The sequence below is a fragment of the Saccopteryx bilineata genome, chromosome 4, assembly GCF_036850765.1.
Source record: "Saccopteryx bilineata isolate mSacBil1 chromosome 4, mSacBil1_pri_phased_curated, whole genome shotgun sequence".
NCBI lineage: Eukaryota > Metazoa > Chordata > Mammalia > Chiroptera > Emballonuridae > Saccopteryx > Saccopteryx bilineata.
This window is the reverse complement of record NC_089493.1, coordinates 45,399,223-45,420,980: the sequence shown is the minus strand read 5'-3', so window position 1 is coordinate 45,420,980 and position 21,758 is coordinate 45,399,223. Positions and strand designations below refer to the sequence as shown.

At 42.3% G+C, this 21,758-nt stretch overlaps 1 protein-coding gene and 1 pseudogene across 1 annotated transcript in view; both read right to left on the bottom strand.

Moving 5' to 3' along the window:
• Positions 1-1,432: 1,432 nt before the first annotated feature.
• On the bottom strand, positions 1,433-2,314 carry LOC136335188 (translationally-controlled tumor protein-like; annotated as a pseudogene).
• A 16,108-nt stretch (positions 2,315-18,422) lies between these two features.
• Positions 18,423-21,758, bottom strand: part of GCH1 (GTP cyclohydrolase 1) — a 61,879-nt gene continuing 58,543 nt past the window's right edge. Inside the window, exon 6 of the mRNA XM_066276272.1 lies at positions 18,423-21,160. Within this exon, the coding sequence (XP_066132369.1) occupies positions 21,034-21,160 (127 nt within the window). The 3' untranslated portion in view covers positions 18,423-21,033. The remainder of the gene's footprint in view (positions 21,161-21,758) is intronic.

Here is a 21,758-nt window from a genome sequence, read left to right as displayed (position 1 = left end):
CCATATATATTTGTACACAAATTTACATTGATCTTCTCGCGTTCTCTCTTTCTGGAAACCTCGTCCTTGACATTGAGCATACCCACCTGTCATGGTTCTCTGAGTCCTTATTGTAGAAAGCCAATGGGCAGTTCTCACTTCCCCCACCACACCACCCTATACCCTCTCTCTGGCTGAACTCAGTTCCAAGTACAACTTGAGCAGCAACTGGTCTGCACTTGACTTTCACATCTCTGCCTTCAGCCCAGACCACACCCCTAAATTAATTCCTAGATATCTGTGCTTGAGTGTCCCACAGGGGTCCTCTATGAACATGTCTAACGGGAGGCTCCACTGCCCACCTTTCCTCCCTGAGGACCCCCCAAATGCCCATTTCTCTCATCGTTAACTCAGTGATCACTGCTGCTGTGAGTCCTAGACTCTCAAGCTCTTAAACCAGGGGCCATCTGCACTGTTTGTCTTCAGCCATTCGCAGACAAGCTCTCTAGGATCTACCTCCTCAGTCTCTCCCCTCTTCTCAGCCTCCAGTAATCTAGTCCGGGCCTCATTATCCTCCCAGAACTGGTGTAACAGTCCCCACTGCTGTCCTGTCCTCCAACTCTGATCACAACCCACGTTTTCCTGCTTGAAATGCTTCCACCAGCTTGTCAGAGCTTCAGGATCCGTCCCTGGACAGGGCACAGGAGGCTCTTCAGTGATCTGGCCCTGCCTACCTCTTGGCCCTCTTTCCCTACTGCACCCCTCTCCATTGTGGGCTCCACATATATTAGCGTACTTCTTTTTTCTTTCTTTCTTTTCTTTTTTTGTGGCAGAGACAGAGAGAGTCAGAGAGAGGGACAGATAGGAACAGACAGACAGGTAGGGAGAGAGATGAGAAACATCAATTCTTCCTTGTGGCTCCTTAGTTGTTCATTGATTGATTTCTCATATGTGCCTTGACCAGGGGGCTACAGCAGACCGAGTAACCCCTTGTTTAAGCCAGCAACCTTAGGTCCAAGCTGGTGAGCTTTTGCTCAAACCAGATGAGCCCGCTCTCAAGCTGGCGACCTCGGGGTTTCAAACCTGGGTCCTCCACATCCCAGTTCGACGCTCTATCCACTGTGCCACCGCCTAGTCAGGCTATATTAGCATTCTTTATCCCATGTACTTCAAATATTTATCCACATACATCCCTCTCCAGACCTAAGGGCAGGGTGGTCTCAGTCACTGTTATATTCCAAAACACAACACAGTTACACCTAAGAAAACAAAGCCATGTAAGAGAAGATGTGTCTTTTTTTAACTTTTTTTAAGTTTACATGTTTTTTATCTTTAGACAACTAAAATGTTCTTCTTAAAAAGCAATGCCTCTGCTCCAAACAAATCAAGGTCAAAATAAATAAAAGAGCTCAGGATAACATCAGTCCCATCATCCTAGTCCTGGTGTGTGGATGGAAAGCAGAAGCCAGCTGTGATGATAGGTGATAGATCCAAGTTGCCAGGTCGTTAACATTTTTCCATTTCTACACCATCTTTAAAAAGAGTCCTATATGGGGGTCATACCATCCTCACTGTGTTCCAGAAGAACCACCATGCCATGTGGATTCATGTTTTCACCAATACAGAACTGGTAGGTTTGGGGGGTTTTTGTTTTTTGTTTTTTGTTTCTTCTTTTCCAAGTGAGAGAAGGGAAGATAGAGAGACAGACTCCCGCACGCTCCCTGACCAGGATCCACGCAGCAACCCCCATCTGGGGCACATGTTCTGCTCATCTGGGGCCGTGCTCACAACCGATCTATTTTTAGCATCTGAAGTAGAGGCTCCACAGAGCTGTCCTCGGTGTCTGGGGCTGATGAGCTCTAACCAATTGAGCCATGACTGCAGGAGGGGAAGAAAGAGGAGAGAGAAGGGGGAGGAAGGGAAAAGCAGATGGTCACTTCTTCTGTGTGCCCTGACCAGGAATTGAACCTGGGACATCTACACACTGGGCTGACACTCTACCACTGAGCCAACCGGCCAGGGCCTTTTTTTTTTTAATTAGCAAAGACATGCTTGATTTGTTCTACAACCCCTGACATAAAAGGTTTTACTCTTTCTAGTCTCTGTTCTTTAAGTTCCCCTTCAATTGATCCCATGTAATCTTGGATGTACTTCCTGTAGGCTGGTCTTTCGTGAAGCTGGTTTCCGGCTAATAGTGGTTCATGACAATATCAACACCAGTGATTACTGTGCCTTTAGGACCTTCCTCCTCAGGGCCTTCAGCAGAGGCATTTCTACCAATGACAGAGTCATCAGTGTTACCCTCTGTCCTACTGACCATCTTCCCCTGGGCTGTAGGCACAGCCCAGCTGTGATCTCTTGGATCTTGTCGCTGTCAGAGAATATCTCATCATGGCAGATGAGGTCACTCTAGTCTAGATGATGAAGATGGTAGCTGGAAGGAGACAACAGTGGGCACTGGCTTAGGAGAAACTGGAGGGGTGCTGGAGTCAGGGAGGGGACAGGTTATAAGAGTGGCAAAAAAGGCCGACTCAGCCACTGGAAGATCTGTGTCCTGAACACTGACACCTCCTGGTGACGATGGCACCCACTGGTGCCGTCTCCAGGGCAGGCTTCTCAGGGCAGGCAGGACCTCGCTCCCAGGTCTCTCCTAGTCACTTGTAAGTGGAGATAGGGCCTGATATCATGAAGCCCCTTTACATCCAACCTCTGAGAAGCTGCTGGAGCCAAGGGGCCCCAATCCAGCTCTCCTGGTACAAAGAGAGCCCAAGTCTCACATCTATGACTTCATTATTTCTGTTTCTGCTAATGAAATTTCCAACTCTCTGAAATATAGCTTCGCTCATAGGGATGTTTCTATAATTAGACAGTAAATTATAGAAGAGGGAGGAGTTCCTACAGAGTTTAACTCTTTAGAGCCCATGATGATTTTAAAGCTGTCAATGAGATCATTTCCATAGTTGTGAATTCTAGGGAACTGATGCTTACCCACTCTGTGTAAATTCTTCTTGGCAGCTTCCAAAGAGGAGGCTGCATTTACTATGCAGGGCAGAGAATCCCACAAATGTATTAGATCTAGAACAGAGATTCACAAATTACAAATTGCTGACTTAATCTTGCTTACCCACTGCTTTTATAAGGCTCACAAGCTAAGAATGGTTTTTACATTTTTTTAATGGTTGAAATTTTTTTTTTAATATTTCATGACATAAAATTGTATGAGATTTGCCTGATCTGTGGTGGCTTAGTGGATAAAGCATCGACCTGGGACACTGAGGTCACTGGTTCAAATCCCTGGGCTTGCCCAGTCAAGGCACATACAGGAAGCAACTACTATGAGAAGCTTCCTGCTTCTTCCCCCTCTTTCTCACTCTCCCTCTCTTTCTCTCTCTCTCTCCCCTCCAAAAATCAATAAATAAAATCTAAAAAAAATAATTATATGAGATTCAAACTTCAATGTCTATAAATAGTTACACTGCATTGGATCACAGCCACACTTGATTACATGTTGTCTATGATGACAGTCACACTACAACAGCAGAGTTGAGTACAGTTGATCCTTGAACACACGGATTTAAACTGCACAGGCCCATTTATATATGGATTTTTAAAAAAGAAATATACAGTTGGCCCTTCATATCCCTGGGTTTCGCATTTGTGGATTCTAAATCTGAAATTTGTGAATTCAACTATGAACTGAAAAGCAATATTTTTGCTCTGTGGTGGGGAGTCCACAGATGCAGAGGGCTACCTACATCCATTTCCTATAAGGGACTTGAGCACCTGCGGATCTGGGTACCCAAGGGGAGGCCCTGGGACCAAACCTCCACAGATGCTGAAGGGCAACTGTCGTTAAGTTTTGGAAGACTCAAAAGTTATACACAAATTTTCAAACTCTCAGGGTGGGCATCCCTAACCCCTGGGTTGTTCAAGGGTCTACAACAGCAGTGATGTAACCAGTCAAGACTAAAATATTTACCATCAGCCTTTTGCAGGAAATGTTTGTCAACCCATGATCTAGAACTCTAGAAGGCTATGAATTACAGAGAAATAAAATGCAAAAATTCAGGCCAAAAAAGTTTAGATGAAAACAATGATTCTTTTATTTATCCAAGAACTCACGTACTTTACTTTTGTCTTTCTGTTTCCCCCAAACATTACTTTGGTTGTAACATTCAAGGATATTTCAAATAATCATTGCAGTACAATCCTTACCCTTATTTTCCTAGCCCCATATATGTAGATAAAAATATAGTTATATTTTTAATTTAACAAAGTAAGTACAGGTACGTGATTTTTAAAAAGTCAATTAGTGACAGAAAGCTTATAATTTAAGCAAGAGTCCTCCTCCACCTCCTCACTTAAGGAGACAGCTCCTTAAAAGTCATGTAGCTATTTCTCTTTGCAGTTACTTAATTGCTCTTTCTTGATTGATCAATTTAGCTGTTATCTAAACTGTGTCATGACAGATGAGAATTTAACTCATACTCCTTCCTCCCAAAATAGAGATTATCTCACAATTTTTAGTTAACTTAGCAATCAGTGCTGATGTGATGACTGTGTAAATATTTGTCAAACAGAGACAAACAGTGTTCCATGGTTCTGTGTCTAACTTATACTTCATTTTGTTTTGTTTCATGCACTTAAAAGCTAAGAAGGGGAACTCTGTGTCCCAATATTATTAGAACTTCCAGATCTTCAATAACGACCTTCCCCAAACTCAGTACACTGCAAATTATCAGAGCAATTACACATCTATAAAGCAAATTTTGAAACAAAGATGTTGTCTTAAAAATAAACAGTCTGCTCAGAATTATAGGAACTCAGGTCTAAGCTTCCCTTCTGAGTCACGATATCTCATGTGGCTTTTACATGAGGTAAAGCTTGGGCCTTTGGTTTTTAATTCTAAGGGAAAAGAGTAAGAGGAAAGGGCGAGGAGGACAGTTCTGCATCTCCACTTTGTCTGCTTACAGAAGTCTTTATGAAATAACAAATTCCCCCAAACCTTCTTACTCCAAACTCTAATGTTTAAGAGAATAAAAAATTTCACACACACACCCTCAGTCCACATGCTCCTCTTAGAATGAGATGCTAACTAGGCCCTTAAAGGAAGCCTTCTCAACAAGAACCAACCGAACTGGCCTGTGGTGGGGCAGTGGGTCAAGAGTCGCCCTGGAACGCTGAGGTTGCCAGTTTGAAACCCTGGGCTTGCCTGCTCAAGGCACATATGAGAAGCAACTACGAGTTGATGCTTCCCACTCCCCCAACCTCCATTTTCTTTCTCTCTTTAAAAAAAAACAAGAACCAACTAATTATCCTGCCCAACTTCAGAAATGTGTTTGGGGTGAGCCCAAGAGATAAACATGGACAGTGGATCAGAGTCTGATAACGCTGATGAAAGGGCTCTAAAACTCACAACTCAAATCACATGCAGTCAATTCACATACTTTGGGTTAAGCACTGACTTGTAAACAAGAGCTTTCTCATTACAGACAACACTGCAATGAATAGCCTTGCACACCAATGTCACTTTCACTCACATCCAAATACATGTAGACTTGTGGGAGCAAAGGAGATAACGCATTCATCATTGTTTTAAATGGCAAATATATATAGGGTCTTTCAGGATCTGATCTTCTTGGCTTATACTCCACCAATGACTTCTAGATCTAAATGCATGACTACATGGCTAAATTAAATCGCATTTTCTATACAGCATATGTATTAATTTTTCTAGGCTAATTGAGGAATCGTTTATCACAAATTGCATTTTGGGCCCAATAACCTCCTCTTGCTATACTTGTCTGAGGACAGTCCCTTCTGATTCTACCTGTCATCTATTCCTCCACCCCTCCCCCTCTTGTTTACATCCCCTCTATTCCAAATTCATCCCTATATTGTTATTTATAATCTCCTCATTTCCAAGTTCAGCAATATTCTGCCTTTAAGTAAAAATGATAGCTTGTACAGAAAGGTCGATTCCCACTGATTCACTATAAACCGGTAAGGATTTCCAGCCCATAAAAGGAGCCCACGTGCCCCAAGGACTTAGGTTATGCTGACTAGTAACAAGCAGAAAGAATATGATCACTTCTCAGAGAGAAAAAAAAGAGAAACTGAGAAAGCTCCTCCTTCAATGAAGAATATAATTTTTCATTAATTGGGCTTAGAAAAGGTAAGTATCTTTTGATTTAGATCAAATTCCTTTTTGAAATAATTTTAGCAAAAGTCTTTCAGTCTACCCTTAACCAGAAAATCCCATTAAGCAAAATACTATTGTCTCAACCCTGTGAGTGGTGTTTCTATGAAGTTGGTACCAGCTTTGTTAAAGACAGAAGTCTGGATGTTTATTGCATTTGGTAGCTTTGGTGATTTGATTTTTGCTGAAAATAACATTTTGAAGTATTGGAAAACCAGAGAAATGAAAGAAACGCCTGCCCTATATCCTCTAAGAGAGTCTTTCCAATACTCTTTGAGACCCAATTTGATAATAAATGTATTAAAAGACTCTAACATAGGGATAGGACAGTGAAAATATTGTCCACCTAGTAATATATTACATTTTTAGAATGATACTCAATTCTGGTAATATCTTTGCTAGGAAGTAAATTGAAATCTCAGGAGTCTTTTTAAAATGTGAAGAGTAGGGTGTGTGATCATAATAAGGCAACACAATGGATCCTTGAGGTGTTGAAGCTGTTCAATATTTTAACTCTGGTGGAGGATATACCAACCCACACAGGTAATAAATTTGTAGAAAACAACACACACACAACACTCAAACACAAGTAAAACTGGGGAAGTCTGAGTCAGATCAGTGCATTGTATCAATATCAATATCCTGGCTGTGATAGATAGGACAGTTTTGCTAAAACTGGTGTTGAGGGAAACCAGCGAAGTACACAGGGGGTCTCTGGGCAGTGTTTCTTAAAACTACATGTAAACCTACCAATGTCTCAGTAAAATTTTCTGTTTTTTAAACAATTTTTTTTTAATGTGGACATGTCAAGATAAATGAGGTACAAAGGTACTCTTAAGTAAAGAAGAAATTAATTTGTGTGCTGTAACGTTTTTAGCTATAAGACAGTTACATATAAGAGAGTATCTATACACTGCATGGTTTGGGGAGGGCTGAATAGTTCATCTGAGGCCATTCGTTTTTGTTCCTTAGAGGAAGGGGAGAAAAGCGGGGTGGCTCTTTTGTCCCAGTAAATTCATATCTAGAACCCTGTACTTAGGAAACAGAGATGTTTACTGTAGCATTATTTGTAATAATAAAAAAAATTATAAATGACCCGAAAGTCCACCATTATGAAAATGTTCAATACAGTATGACATTTCTACCATAAAATGTCATGTAACCATTCAAACAAAGCTACACGATCTATACTATATCTTATACTAATAAGAGTTATTGAGACAATTGATAAGTATAAGATACCAAGATAAGAGAGGTATTTTATAGTATCCAAAGTGTTATAGTTATAGGGAAAGAAGGGGACAAAAACTGCAGACTACAAATCAAACTGATAATAAACTCTGAAAGGAAATATGAGACCATCTGAGAGAAGGTCAGTGAGAATGGGTATGATATTAAGTAATCATTGTAGTTTTGTTTGTATAATAATGTGTGTGAGTGTGTGTAAGTCCTTTCTTACCCTTTATCCATTACTGTTACACACTCAAATAAATGCAGATAAAATAATACCATGTCTTGATGGACTTGCTTTAAATATGACTACAGATTTGCTTTCAATATAGTTCTGTGGTATTGGTTTTATTTTTCTTACTTTTTAAATTATGCAAATGACATGCACAGTTTAAAAAGTAAAGTAAACCAAAGGTTACCAGTAGTTGTTTTGGGGCTATATAATTCTGGGTACCTCTTTATCTTTTTTGCTTACCGTTATCTTCTGTTTTCTATAAAGAACAGCTATAAAAATCAGGGGGTGGCCCTGGCCGGTTGGCTCAGTGGTAGAGCGTTGGCCTGGCGTGCAGGAGTCCCGGGTTTGATTCCTGGCCAGGATACACAAAAGCGCCCATCTGCTTCTCCACCCCTCCCCCTCTCCTTCCTCTCTGTCTCTTTCTTCCCCTCCCACAGCCAAGGCTCCATTGGAGCAAAGTTGGCCTGGGTGCTGAGGATGGCTCTGTGGCCTCTGCCTCAGGCGCTAGAGTGGCTCTGGTTGCGGCAGAGCACCGCTCCCTCGTGGGCATGCCAGGTGGATCCCGGTCGGGTGCATGCAGGAGTCTGTCTGACTGCCTCCTTGTTTCCAATTTCAGAAAAATACAAAAAAAAGAAAAAATCAGGGAGTAAATAGGATATGTTTAGAAAAATCAGACCAGAGGGCTAAATTATTTATTTGCAGGTAATTGAAGCACTGATTACATTAATCTGGAGACAGTCCCTTTTAAGAGGCAATTTACCTTCAGACTTATCAACTGAGTGGTTGCAGACGCTCTTAATAGTGGATGGTGGAACTGATCGCTTACAAAGTGAGTGACCCATGTAGCTGTTCCCTGCCCACATCACCTGGGCTTGGGCCCACTAGCTTCCTGATGGGCTCCACAGGTCTGAATAGTTCTATCTCAGGCTAGTCTCAACTGCGGGAGGCCGCCAGAATAACCAAGGGCAATTACAAATACGGAATAGGTCTTCCTAGGGTAAAGGCACATGCATTGTCTAAAGTTTCACAGGTGATACTGATGAGCATACATGGTCAAGAATCCCTGATTTAAATAAGCAGATATAAATATAACATATACTGCTTTTAGACAGCTTGCCAGAAGCACTTTCTTTTGCTAAGGAGGTCAAAGCTCTGTGAATTGGATACATTTTGGCAGAAGTTTCGCTAAAAAGTTTTCTGAGAAAGTATCTAATGTTGACTTAAAAAGAATATAAGTCATAATCATCATAATGGATCTTACATTCTGATAGTTGTAGAAACCACTCAACAGTTTAGAGCTACACATTCTACCATTGTAAGTACATACAGTTAGCCAGGATGGAGGAGAGAAGGGTTTTCGTTTTGTAATTACCATAAAGCATTTCATAAAATATCCTAATGATAGCAGCTACCTGGCGCACTCCAGGACAGAGGTGGAGGTAAGCTTTTCCTTCATACCTTCTGGTGCTATTTGAATTTTGTGCTAAGTACAGTAAATAAATTACCAATTTAAAAAGTCTTAAGTGAGCCTTTAAGACTGTGACCAGATGGAACTAAGGCGGCTGATTCCAACTACTATCTTAAAGTGGCTCCCAGAAGCACTCTGGAGTGCAAAGGACAAAGCTGATTGCATACCTCTTTAAAAATCTGATTCCAGTTCCAAAGAGGGGGTTGGGGGGAGGGGTGTTACAGAGGTCAACTGGAAAAGATTAACCAGCTGCAATGGTGAGCCAGAGGCGATCTAATGGCCTGGGCCCACTGGTCAGCAGAAAGACCAACAGATGGAGTCAAGACAGGAACCTTAGCTCCTTAATCCAGGGCACTGATGCCAGTCATTTAATCCTCCCTGAGCCCCAACTTGCTCACTGATAAAATGGAAATGTTCTTTACTTAAGAGAGCTGTTCAGAAAATAATATTTATGGAAAATACAATTAAAACTTTAATACATGCCATAAAAAATGTAGTGCCTTATAGCAACTTTTCCAGATTTCACTTTGAGTACAAACACACACACACACACACAATATTAAATCTGGAAGATTTCTGTACCACCCCCCAAAAACCTAAAATTCAGAAAATATAAAGTTACCAGTTTTCAGAACTCGAGGTTTCACCTTGATTTAGGAAGCGACTCTCCGAGGACAAAGACTCTCAGACAACGTGCTGGAGGAAGAGGATTTATTTGCTGGTGGAGCAGCGTGACCAAACAGGCACCGAGACACGAGCTCCCGGCGATGGTTTTCTTGAGTCTTCTATACCTTCCACCGCTTTCATGGCTTTCTCTGCAGACCCACATGTACCTCGTGTCTCCGGGCGGGGGAGGGGCGTGAAGGGGAAGTCCAGACCGTTCGTCCTGTCTATGTGCATACCCTGTTTTCCTTGCTTGTGTTGCAAGTCGTTTCAGGGAGCTGACAAAGGAGCTGCATAGCTGTGCTCTGTTACCTTTTAAACTGACTTAGCCTTTCATGCCCTTCCGTCCTCAATTTTAATCTTTTTTTTTTACAGTGTTTGAGTTAAAAAGGCCATGAGAGTTCATTGTTGACCTAAATATATTTCAAGTGTACATACCTTTTATTTTATAATTCTTTTTTTTAAATATTAAATTTAGGCCCTGGCGGGTTGGCTCAGTGGTAGAGTGTCGGCCTGGCGTGCGGAAGTCCCGTGTTCGATTCCCGGCCAGGGCACACAGGAGAAGCGCCCATCTGCTTCTCCACCCCTCCCCCTCTCCTTCCTCTCTGTCTCTCTCTTCCCCTCCCGCAGCCGAGGCTCCATTGGAGCAAAGATGGCCCGGGTGCTGGGGATGGCTCTGTGGCCTCTGCCTCAGGTGCTAGAGTGGCTCTGGTCGCAACAGAGCGACGCCCCGATGGGCAGAGCATCGCCCCCTGGTGGGCGTGCAGGGTGGATCCCGGTCGTGTGCATGTGGGAGTCTGTCTGACTGCCTCCCCGTTTCCAGCTTCAGAAAAATACAATATATATATATATATAAAATTTATGTGGAAATTCTGTTAACAAAATATTCAAGTACTGACATAAGGAGCCATTCCACTCTCCCAGACCCCTTCATTATGAGGTAATTTTGACAACTGCTAAGCAAGAGAAGGTCAGATAAGATCTGATAGAGATTTCAAGTTCATATGCTCCTTGTTCATAGGCAAACCACCTCCCAGAAGTACCCAGAAACGAGAAGTGAGAAATTTTGCTTTGAGATTCATTCACCTTGCTTAAAGCTACTTTCCAAATGACCAATATGAAATAATTCTGTGGTGCCTGCTAGTCACTTTAAACTGATTTTTATCTATTAGCTTTTCCATTTTCTGTTCAGTTTATCCCTTGATTTTAGATGTGAAATGGCAGAAAACAGTCTCCATAAAGAAATGTAACAGTTAAGACAGAGTTTGACTGTTAGTATCATCATACCTATGATGGGAAACCCCACAAAAAGACAAATTATAAAGAAAAACATCTGGCCCTGGCCAGTTAGCTCAGTCCATTAAAAATATTCTCCCAGGCCCTGGCCGGTTGGCTCAGCAGTAGAGCGTCGGCCTGGCGTGCGGGGGGACCCGGGTTCGATTCCCGGCCAGGGCACATAGGAGAAGCGCCCATTTGCTTCTCCACCCCCCCCTTCCTCTCTGTCTCTCTCTTCCCCTCCCGCAGCCAAGGCCCTATTGGAGCAAAGATGGCCCGGGCGCTGGGGATGGCTCCTTGGCCTCTGCCCCAGGCGCTAGAGTGGCTCTGGTCGCGGTAGAACGACGCCCTGGAGGGGCAGAGCATCGCTCCCTGGTGGGCAGAGCGTCGCCCTTGGTGGGCGTGCTGGGTGGATCCCAGTCGGGCGCATGCGGGAGTCTGTCTGACTGTCTCTCCCCATTTCCATTTTTTTTTAAAAAAAAGAAAAATTAAAAAAAAAAATTCTCCCAAAAACACAGGGTTGCAGGGTCAATCCCCAGTCAGGGCTCACACAGAAAGCAACCAATGAATGCATGACTGAGTGGAACAACAAATAAATGCTTCCTTTCCCCTACCCCTCCCTCCTCTCCTCTCTTTGTTTCTCTAAAACTTAATCAATAAATAAAACCCTGGACAGATAGCTCATTTGGCTAGAGCGTTGTACCAGCACGAAGGTGGCCAGTTTGATACCCTGGTCAGGGCACATACAGAAGCAGCTCAATATTCCTGTCTCTCTTGCCCTGCCTCTCAAAGAAAAAAAGAAGTAGGTGGAGGAGGAGGAAGAAAAGGAGGAGGAAGAGGAGGAGTAGAAGAAAGAGAGAGAGAGAGAGAGAGAAAGAAAGAAAGAAAGAAGGAAGGAAGGAAGGAAGGAAGGAAGGAAGGAAAGAAAGAAAGAAAGAAAGAAAGAAAGAAAGAAAGAAAGAAAGGAGGGAGGGAAGGAGAAAGGGAGAGAGGGAAGGAGGGAGGGAGGGAGGGAGGGAGGGAAGGAAGAAAGAAAGAGAAAGAAAGAAAGAAAGAAAGAAAGAAAGAAAGAAAGAAAGAAAGAAAAATATCTGATTTGTCTATTCATTCAGCACATTTTCAAACACATAGAGATCGAGTAAAAGGAAGGAGGAGAAGAAACTCATCCTAAAATCAGTAGAAAATCAACAAAGCCTAAGTGTGGCAGCCTCAGAGGATGTGTTTACATACACCCAAACATTTCCCAGAGGACTCCCTCAGCACAGCCCTCTCTATGCTGACCAACAGACCACGTCCCTCTGGGCAGCACAGTCAGTACCAAAAGTTAAAGGTTTTCTCAAAAGGTCAGAGTTGTGGATACATTGCTCAAACCAAGGAGAATGTGTAAATAAGAGGGAACACGGATGGACAAATTAGGGCTGTGTAATGCATGTGCCAGTTCTCCCAACAGGACTTGTAAGCACCTCATAATGACACTGTTAGGGAGAGGCTGAAAGAAGCTGCTTTAATACAAGACTTGGTGTGTCACTCCTCCGACCCCTCACCCAGGTCATCCAGAGCCTGGTACTCTTACTCAGGGGCCACGGAAATGGAACTGAAGAAGTCAGATACCCAGGCACTTTTTCCATTCAACCTAAACCTTGGAATTCCCCAGGGAGAGGCTCTCAAAGTGATGCCATGGCTTGTGTGATTCAGTATTTCCAGTCCTATACTCACCCTTCCACCTCAACTAAAATCCTGGCAGTCAAGGAACCCACCGTGCTGAAGCCAAGGAAGTCACAGGGCAGACGTTCTAAAACTGAAGACTGTCCACGAAAAACAGACCACACCTACCACCGAAAAAAACAAACTGGGATGAACTGTTCCATACCTGGAGGGGAGTGGAACTCTGAGTTACAAAACAAAGGAGTGCTGTGTTCAGTTGAAGGCCGGGCAGTACCCCGCCAACCTGGGCCGCCCCGGGAGTAGGAGTTTAAGGACATGGACAAGCGTTGCAACAGAGAATAACCCTTTTCCTCCGCTAGCTGAAGTTTCACTTCATTCGGTCAGCCACAGACGTTCAGGAAATTGACATTTCTTAGGCGTAAACATAGGGCTTCTCCAAAAACAAATGACCAAATAATTGTAAGGAAACGGCAGGGAAGAGAGAACAAGAGGTGACTCCATAGGATTAAAGAATTAAAAAAACATATTAACCAACGAACAAGTCAAAGAAGGAATTAAGAAAACAACTCCATTTGCAGTAGAGTCAAAAAGAATAGGTGATGACTAGGCGGAGCACGGAGGATTTTAGGTCAGGGAAACTGCTCTGTATGACACTGTAATGGTGGATATGAGTCATTATACATTTGTCCAAACCCATAAAAGGTACACCACCAAGAGTGAACCCTAATGCAGACGATATGCTTTGGGTGATAATGATAAGTCAATGTAAGTTAGTCAACTGTAACAAAAGACTCACTCCCCTGAGGGATGTTGATAACAGGGGAGGCTATGCGTGAATGGGAACAGGGGGTGTATGGGACATCTCTCTAACTTCCACTCAATTTTACTGTGAACCCAAAACTTCTTGTTTAAAAAGTCTGTTTTTTAAAAAAGAAGAAAATAATTAGGAATAAACCTAACCATGAAGGTAAATGATCTGTACACCGAAAACTACAAAACATGGATGAAAGAAGTTAAAGACACAAATAAATGGAAAGATAGCCCACATTCATGAATCGCAAGGCTGAAGTTGTTAAAATTTCCATACGACCCAAAGCAATCTACACATTCAATGCAATCCCTACCCAAATTCCAATGGCATTATTTGCAGAAACAGAAAAATGTTATGATATTCATATACAATTACAAAGAACCTTAAATAACAAAAACAATCTTGAAAAAGAATAATGAAGCTGGAGGTCTCACACTTTCTGATTTCAGATTGTATTACAAAGTCACAATAATCAAAACAGTGCGGTACTGGCATAAAGCCAGATGTATCAACCACTGGAACAGAATAGAGAGCCCAGAAACAAATGCTCATATATATAATCTAATGCAAGGTCACACAACAGGGAAAGGATAGTCTCTTCAACAAATGCTGCCGGGAAAACTGGATAAGAAAAAAAATGAAGGGGTACCTTTCCCTTACACTATATACAAAAATTAACTCAATGGATTAAAGGCATAAATGTAAAAACCAAAACTATATAAAACCCCTAGAAGAAAATGAGGGCAAAGCTTTATGATCCTGGAATGGGCAATGATTTCCTGGATATGATAGCAAAAAGATAGGCAATAAAAGCAAAGATAGACAAATGGGATTACATCACTTAAAAGCTTCTATGCAGCAAAAGAAAGACTCAAAGGGAGTGAAAGGCAACCTACCAAATAGGAGAAAATATTTGCAAACTATTTATCTGACAAGGAGTTAGTATGTAAATAACTCCTACAACTCAACAACAACAAAAACAAATAACCTGATTTAAAATGAGCAAAGGACTTGAATGGACATTTCTCCAAAGAAAAAATATATATATATTATATATACATACAACATGCACGTTTAAAGATGCTCAGCCTCACTAATTGTCAGGGAAATGCAAATCAAAACCACAATGAAATATTACTTTATACCCATCAGAATGGACACTATCAAAAAAACAAACAAACTGGAAAATATGTTTTGGCAAAAATATATGGAAATTGAAGCCCTTACGTGCTGCTGGTGGGAATGTAAAATGATACAGCCACAATAGAAAACAGTAGAGTTTCCTTTAAAAATTTTAAAATTACTGTATAATTCAGCAATTTCACTTTTGCATATATATCCAAAAGACTTGAAAACAAGGTCTTGAGGAGAGATTTGCACAGCCATGTTCATTAGAGTGATCCCTCTTCTATCGCGGGGGGTTAGGTTCTAGGAACCCTCCCCCCTGCCGCCGCAATAGGCGAAAATCCGCGAAGTAGCGACCTTATATTTAATTATTTATATATCTTTCAAGGCTTTATAAGCCCTCCCCACACTCTTATAAACCTTTCCCACACTTATTTTGCCACAAAAATAATTAAAATAATAAATATATAAAAATACCTAAATCCCGCAAAATCCCGCAATATAGTAGAAAATCTGTGATACAAAATTAGATATATACAATTTTAAAATCCATGATACAGTGAGACCATGAAAAGTGAACTGCGATATGGCGAGGGATGACTGTACATTATTATTCACAATAGCCAAGAGGTGAAAGCAACTTAAATGTTCACCAACAGGTGAATGGATAAAGAAAATGTAGTAAATACATACCCTAAAATATTATTCAACCTTTAAAAAGAGGGAAATCTTGTTATATTATACAACATGGATGACTCTTGAGGACATTATGCTAAGAGGGGGGAAAAAGCCAGTAACAAAAGACAAATACTGCACGATTCCACATATATGAGGTATCTATCTAAAGCGGTCAAACTCCGAAACAAAGTAGAATAGTGGTTACCAGAGGCTGGAGGCAGGGACAGAGGAGAGTTGTTTAATGGGTATAGGTTTTCAGTTTTGCAAGTTTTATAGATCTGTTGCCCAGCAATGTGCCTATATTTACACTTAAGAATGGTTAAGATGGTAAATTTTATGTTATATGTTTTTTATCACACACACACACACAAATCCCAGATCAACCAATTGCAATGTATGGACCTCATTTGTGTCTTGATTCAAATAAACTATAAAAAAATAAAATGTATGGCCCTGGCTAGATAGCTCAGTTGGTTACAGCATTGTCCTGAAGCACAGAGATTGCTGGTTTGATCCCTGGTCGGGGCACATACAGGAACAGATCAATGTTCCTGTCTCGCTCCCAAATCAATAAATTTATTTATTTATTTATTTATTTATTTATTTATTTATTTATTTATTGGCAGAGACAAAGAGTCAGAGAGAGGGACAGATAGGGACAGACAGACAGGAAGGGAGAGAGATGAGAAACATCAATTCTTCATTGCGGCTCCTTGGTTGTTCCTTGATTGATTTCTCATATGTGCCTTGAACCGGGGACTACAGCAGACCGAGTGACCCCTTGCTCAAGCCAGCGACCTTGGGCTCAAGCTGGTGAGCCTTGCTCAAACCTGATGAGCTCACACTCAAGCTGGTGACCTTGGGATCTCGAACCTGGGTCCTCCACATTCCAGTCTGACGCTCTATCCACTGTACCACTGCCTGGTCAGGCTCAATAAAAAAATTTAATAAAATAAAATAAAATGTATGAGACAATAGGGAAAAATGGAATGCTGACTGGATATTTAATACAAAAGCATTGATTAATAGATAGTATTTTATTTTAAATGATTCCGTTTTATTTAGATAATCTGAAATATTTATGGAGGAAATGTCTGGCTTATTGGGTTGCTCACTCTTTAAAGAATATAAACATCTAATCACAATGATATATACCTAAAACTAACATAATATTTTGTGTCAACTGTAATTGAAAAATAAATTAATTTAGCCTGACCAAGCAGTGGCGCATTGGATAGAGCATTGGAATGGGATGCTGAAGACCCAAGTTCGAAAACCCGAGGTCACCAGCCTGAGCATAGGCTCATCCGGCTTGAGCCCATGGTCACTGGCTTGAGCAAGGGGTCACTGGCTCAGCTGGAGCCCCCCAGTCAAGACACATATAAGAAAGCAATCAATGAACTAAAGTGCCACAACTATGAATTGATGGTTCTCATCTCTCTCCCTTTCTGTCTGTCTGTCCCTGTCTCTTTCTCTAAAAAAAAAGAAAAGAGAGAAAAAGAAATTAATTTAAATAAATAAATGTTTAAAAATATGATGCCTAGGATTTGCTTTAAAACAATCTGGTGGGGATGGGAGCTACAGAGGAGTCAAGATGGCCAGGAGTTGAGACGTACTGGAGCTGGGTGACTGGTACATGTAGGTTCCGGTACTCACATACAGTCTACTGTTGTACGTGTTTATTTTTTCCACAATAAAGACTAAAATAAACTAAAGCAAGGGCCTCTGGGAGGGTTGGAGCTGTCAGGAATTCACACTTCGCCTTGAGCTCATCTATTAAGACCCTGGGCCCTGGCCGGTTTGCTCAGCGGTAGAGCGTCAGCCTAGCGTGCGGAGGACCCGGGTTCGATTCCCAGCCAGGGCACACAGGAGAAGCGCCCATTTGCTTCTCCACCCCTCCGCCGCGCTTTCCTCTCTGTCTCTCTCTTCCCCTCCCGCAGCCAAGGCTCCATTGGAGCAAAGATGGCCCGGGCGCTGGGCATGGCTCTATGGCCTCTGCCTCAGGCGCTAGAGTGGCTCTGGTCGCAACATGGCGACGCCCAGGATGGGCAGAGCATCGCCCCCTGGTGGGCAGAGCGTCGCCCCTGGTGGGCGTGCCGGGTGGATCCCGGTCGGGCGCATGCGGGAGTCTGTCAGACTGTCTCTCCCTGTTTCCAGCTTCAGAAAAATGAAGAAAAAAAAAAAAAAGACCCTGTCCTCCTCACCTTCAGTGGGAAGATGCAGGCCTATCATGAATCCAGCTGTTCAGACAGACAGCCTTCTCTAAAACTTTCTTAGAGCACTCTGCAACTGCTCTCCACTAAGTGACAAAATAGAGAACTCAGCCAACCAAGTTTTTTCTTGAATGAAAAAACTCAGGAGCAGCAACTCGGGCTCAGGTGAGAAGCTCATTTGTTTTACTGACAATTGCGAGCTGTGGTTTCAGGAATGTTTTATTTCAGTAAGCATTCCTAGTTCGTGTAATGAGATTGGTTGCCCAATAGGTCACAGTCCTTCGAGGAGCAGCAGGTCACCTCAATGCACCGGCACCCGGATGTGCTGACTACCAGTGGGGGCAGGGGCCTCTGCCTGGGTGGAGCCGGGAAGGGAGAAGACCACCAGGAGAGAGGGTATGATGAAGTCACCAGACACAGAAAGAAAGAGGCAGCCAAACCTTTGCGCCTACTTGGAAGTTCTGCCCCGGATGGGCTCTTCCCTAGAAGCGGAGGTGACCCTTCTCCCACTCCCGCCCTGCCTGTCTCCATGCCCCAGCCCCCTTCCCCAGCTGCTTCCACACAGAAAAACGCCAGTTCTCAGGATGCTGCAGTTACTCAGACACCAGGGACACGGGACCACTCAGATTCCCCGCTCTCATCCCAGACCGCCCCTTCCCGTTACTGCAGAAGGGCAAGGACAGTAACACCCAAACCAAATACCAAAGGGAAACAGCCTGGGGCTGATTTGTACTGCAACTGGGATTTATATTCTAATAGCTTCACAGCTTCAAGAAGCCCTATGGAAGGTCCCTTTGCTAAAACAGAATGCAATGAAAACAGTTGAATTAATTGCTATTTTATACTAGTGGTTCAAAAAAAACAACAACTACTTTCACAAGAACAGTTATAACCCTTTAATAATTTAAATAGAATTAACTTCAGAAACACATACCCACACATACATAAAATTCAGACAATTTAACTGAACAGTGTTTAAAAGTCCCTCAAATGGGAATCAAGGTCATGGATATGAAAAGGTCATTTTGAAGTACTACAGACCAGAGTAAAACAGACAAGGTAATTACTTTGCATTTACCAATAAGACGACAGCTTATGGATATACTAGATCTTTATGAGAACACTTAGAGAATGTTAGAGCAAAGGGTCGTTACAAAAAGGAATACAATTGATCTCAGAAAGAGAAATATATAACAATTTCTTTGATACTCCAAATCACACTTGTTTTTACTTTAAAATACCAAACATGAGTTGATTGCTTAATTCTACCTCCAAATGTCTAAATATGAAGCAGGATAAATACTATATTAACTTTGACTTTAAAAGGAACTCAAAATCAACCACCACTGTACTTTAGAAATATTAAATATAGAAAAATATAGGAAATAGAAGTAGGGGATTTTTTTTTTAAATCTTTACCATTTTGCCTCATCATAAGTTAAATAAAGTGCATCAAAGTGGCAGAGATAGAACTACCAAAGTTAAAGCAAGCACTGTCGTGAATTCTTCTTAAGGTAATGGGATAAATTTGAAGAGCACTATATCAAATAAGAGGCCTCTCTGTGGACTCATTCATTGTGTTTGTGTTTTTGCAGGGAGTTGTTATTTTGTTTGTTTTAATTTGGCCCACACTGCCCCAGTAGAAGAAATTTTAAGATAATCATTAATACGGCAACAGCTTCCTGGGCGAAGAGACCTAGCCCAGTGGTTGGCAAACCGCGGCTCGCGAGCCACATGCAGCTCTTTGGCCCCTTGAGTGTGGCTCTTCCACACAATACCACATGCGGGAGCTACCTTGATAAGGAATGTACCTATCTATATAATTTAAGTTTAAAAAATTTGGCTCTTAGGCCCTGGCCGGTTGGCTCAGTGGTAGAGCGTAGGCCTGGCGTGCAGGGGTCCCGGGTTCGATTCCCAGCCAGGGCACACAGGAGAAGCGCCCATTTGCTTCTTCACCCCTCCCCCTCTCCTTCCTTTCTGTCTCTCTCTTCCCCTCCCGCAGCGAGGCTCCATTGGAGCAAAGATGGCCCGGGAGCTGGGGATGGCTCCTTGGCCTCTGCCCCAGGTGCTATAGTGGCTCTGGTCATGACAGAGCAATGCCCCCTGGTGGGCAGAGCGTCGCCCCCTGGTGGGCGTGCCGGGTGGATCCCGGTCGGGCGCATGCGGGAGTCTGTCTGTCTCTCCCCGTTTCCAGCTTCAGGAAAAAAAAAAAAAAAAAAAAAATTGGCTCTCAAAAGAAATTTCAATCGTTGTACTGTTGATATTTGGCTCTGTTGACTAATGAGTTTGCCGACCACTGGCCTGGGGCCACTTGAAGAGTTACACTGAAGATAAGACCCTCATGGACCACAAGGGAAACAAGTATGGGGGCTTCTGGTATTTTCCAGTAATTCCAGAAGATTGTGGTGCATTTTCACAGACACCAACAAACAGTTGTTATTAGACATTGGACACAGCTCATTATGAGTGCACAGTTAGTTCATTCTGCATTCTTTTATGAAGCTACCATACTGCAGACCTGAAAGGGATGAACACTCAGAAGTTTCTGGAATATTTAGAAAAACTACTGAGAAGCTTAAACAAATGTTTTGAGGCATCTACAAGAAACACACAAAGTAAGCTCTTAAGAAATTTCCAAAGGTAAAATGTTGAGGACTAGTTATTTGCAGTGTCAGTACTAAATCTTATAAAATAATGGCTTTTAAATAAAGGCGAAGGTATCTACACTCCAAATGGTGTGATATTCTCATCAAGGCACAGAGAGTTAAGCATCTAAATCCCTGTATGTTGACGTGAGAATACACTCGTAAACAACTCCAGGAATTAATTCCATATATATGAATTTTAAAAAGAATAGAAGGTAGAAATGTGCCTTTTTAACTCACAGTAAAATAAAAAACAAGTATTTCACTACCTTCCCTTGGTGACTACTGTTACAACTAAACAGTTAAAAAATAAATAAATAAAAAATAAAGTGTCATTGGTGGTTTAATAAACACGATGAAGGTGGAGCCTGTTGGACTTGGAATTCACAGAGCAATGTCGCACACTGTACAATAAATCATTTTAAGCCCTATACCATTTTTGTTTGGGGAGTGGAAAAAGCAGTGTATTGGCCATGGCTTTCTTCCATTCCCAACTCTCCTATGCTTATGAACCAAATGATCAAACTACTTGAACAAAATACGTAAGTTCTCCCTTCCCACCATCCTCAGGTTATCTGAACGGCAGTGACAGTGTGCATATCACTTAAAACTACTGGCAGCGTGCTTGAATGTTGCTACTAAATGGTGGCAAGAAGAAAGTTGAGGGCCCACCCCTATATTAAAATTATTTTTGAGTTGCAATAAATAATTATTAAACACAATTAGTGACAAGGAGTAAGTTTCACGACGGTTCCGACAGAGAATGGAATTGTGTACAAACAATTAAGACCAGACGACCGGGGCTAGTCGGAGGCGCGATGTGCAGAGCACGCGGCGCCCACTGAGCTCAGCTCCTGATGAGAGTGAGAAACTCCTCCCGAGTCTTTGGGTCTTCCCGGAACACACCCAGCATCGTGCTGGTCACGGTCTTGCTGTTCATTTTCTGTACCCCTCGCATTACCATACACATGTGTCTACAAAACAAGTCAACAAAGGGCAAAGAGACAATTACTGGTTTGGTTTTTAAAATACAAAAGCAGGCCAAAACTTAAATCTGATTAAACTGAGTTCACAATGACCAAGTTTGTCACTTAGACACATTTTATCAAAAAAAAATACAAAACTTTTTTTAAGTTTCTGAAGTCTAATAGCACTTATTGTTCTCAGTGGTTAAGTTCTTACAGCATCCAACAGGAGAGGGGGGAAATGGGATAGTCTTCCTAGGTGAAAATAATACGAGTGGTCTACAGAGAGACAATACCCTCTAAGATAAATAGAAATCCAGGGTCCCCACTTGGCCCATTGTCAGGACCAAGACAGTGCCATGCAGGTTGTGGTGCCCAGAGAGATACTGCAGTGTGCTGGGTTCACCGGCTGGAATCCAGAGGACGGTGCCCACCTGGTTGAAGCAAGCTGGTGAAGCTGGATGGAACACACAGTACAGAGCGCATGCCACGCCCGGAGAGTGGATGAGAACCTTGCCCACAAGCTGTTGTAATTCTCAGAATGCATTCTAACTTACACACATGTCTTCAGTTGCTCTTTGTACCCATTCTTAGTTCTGTCTTTTAA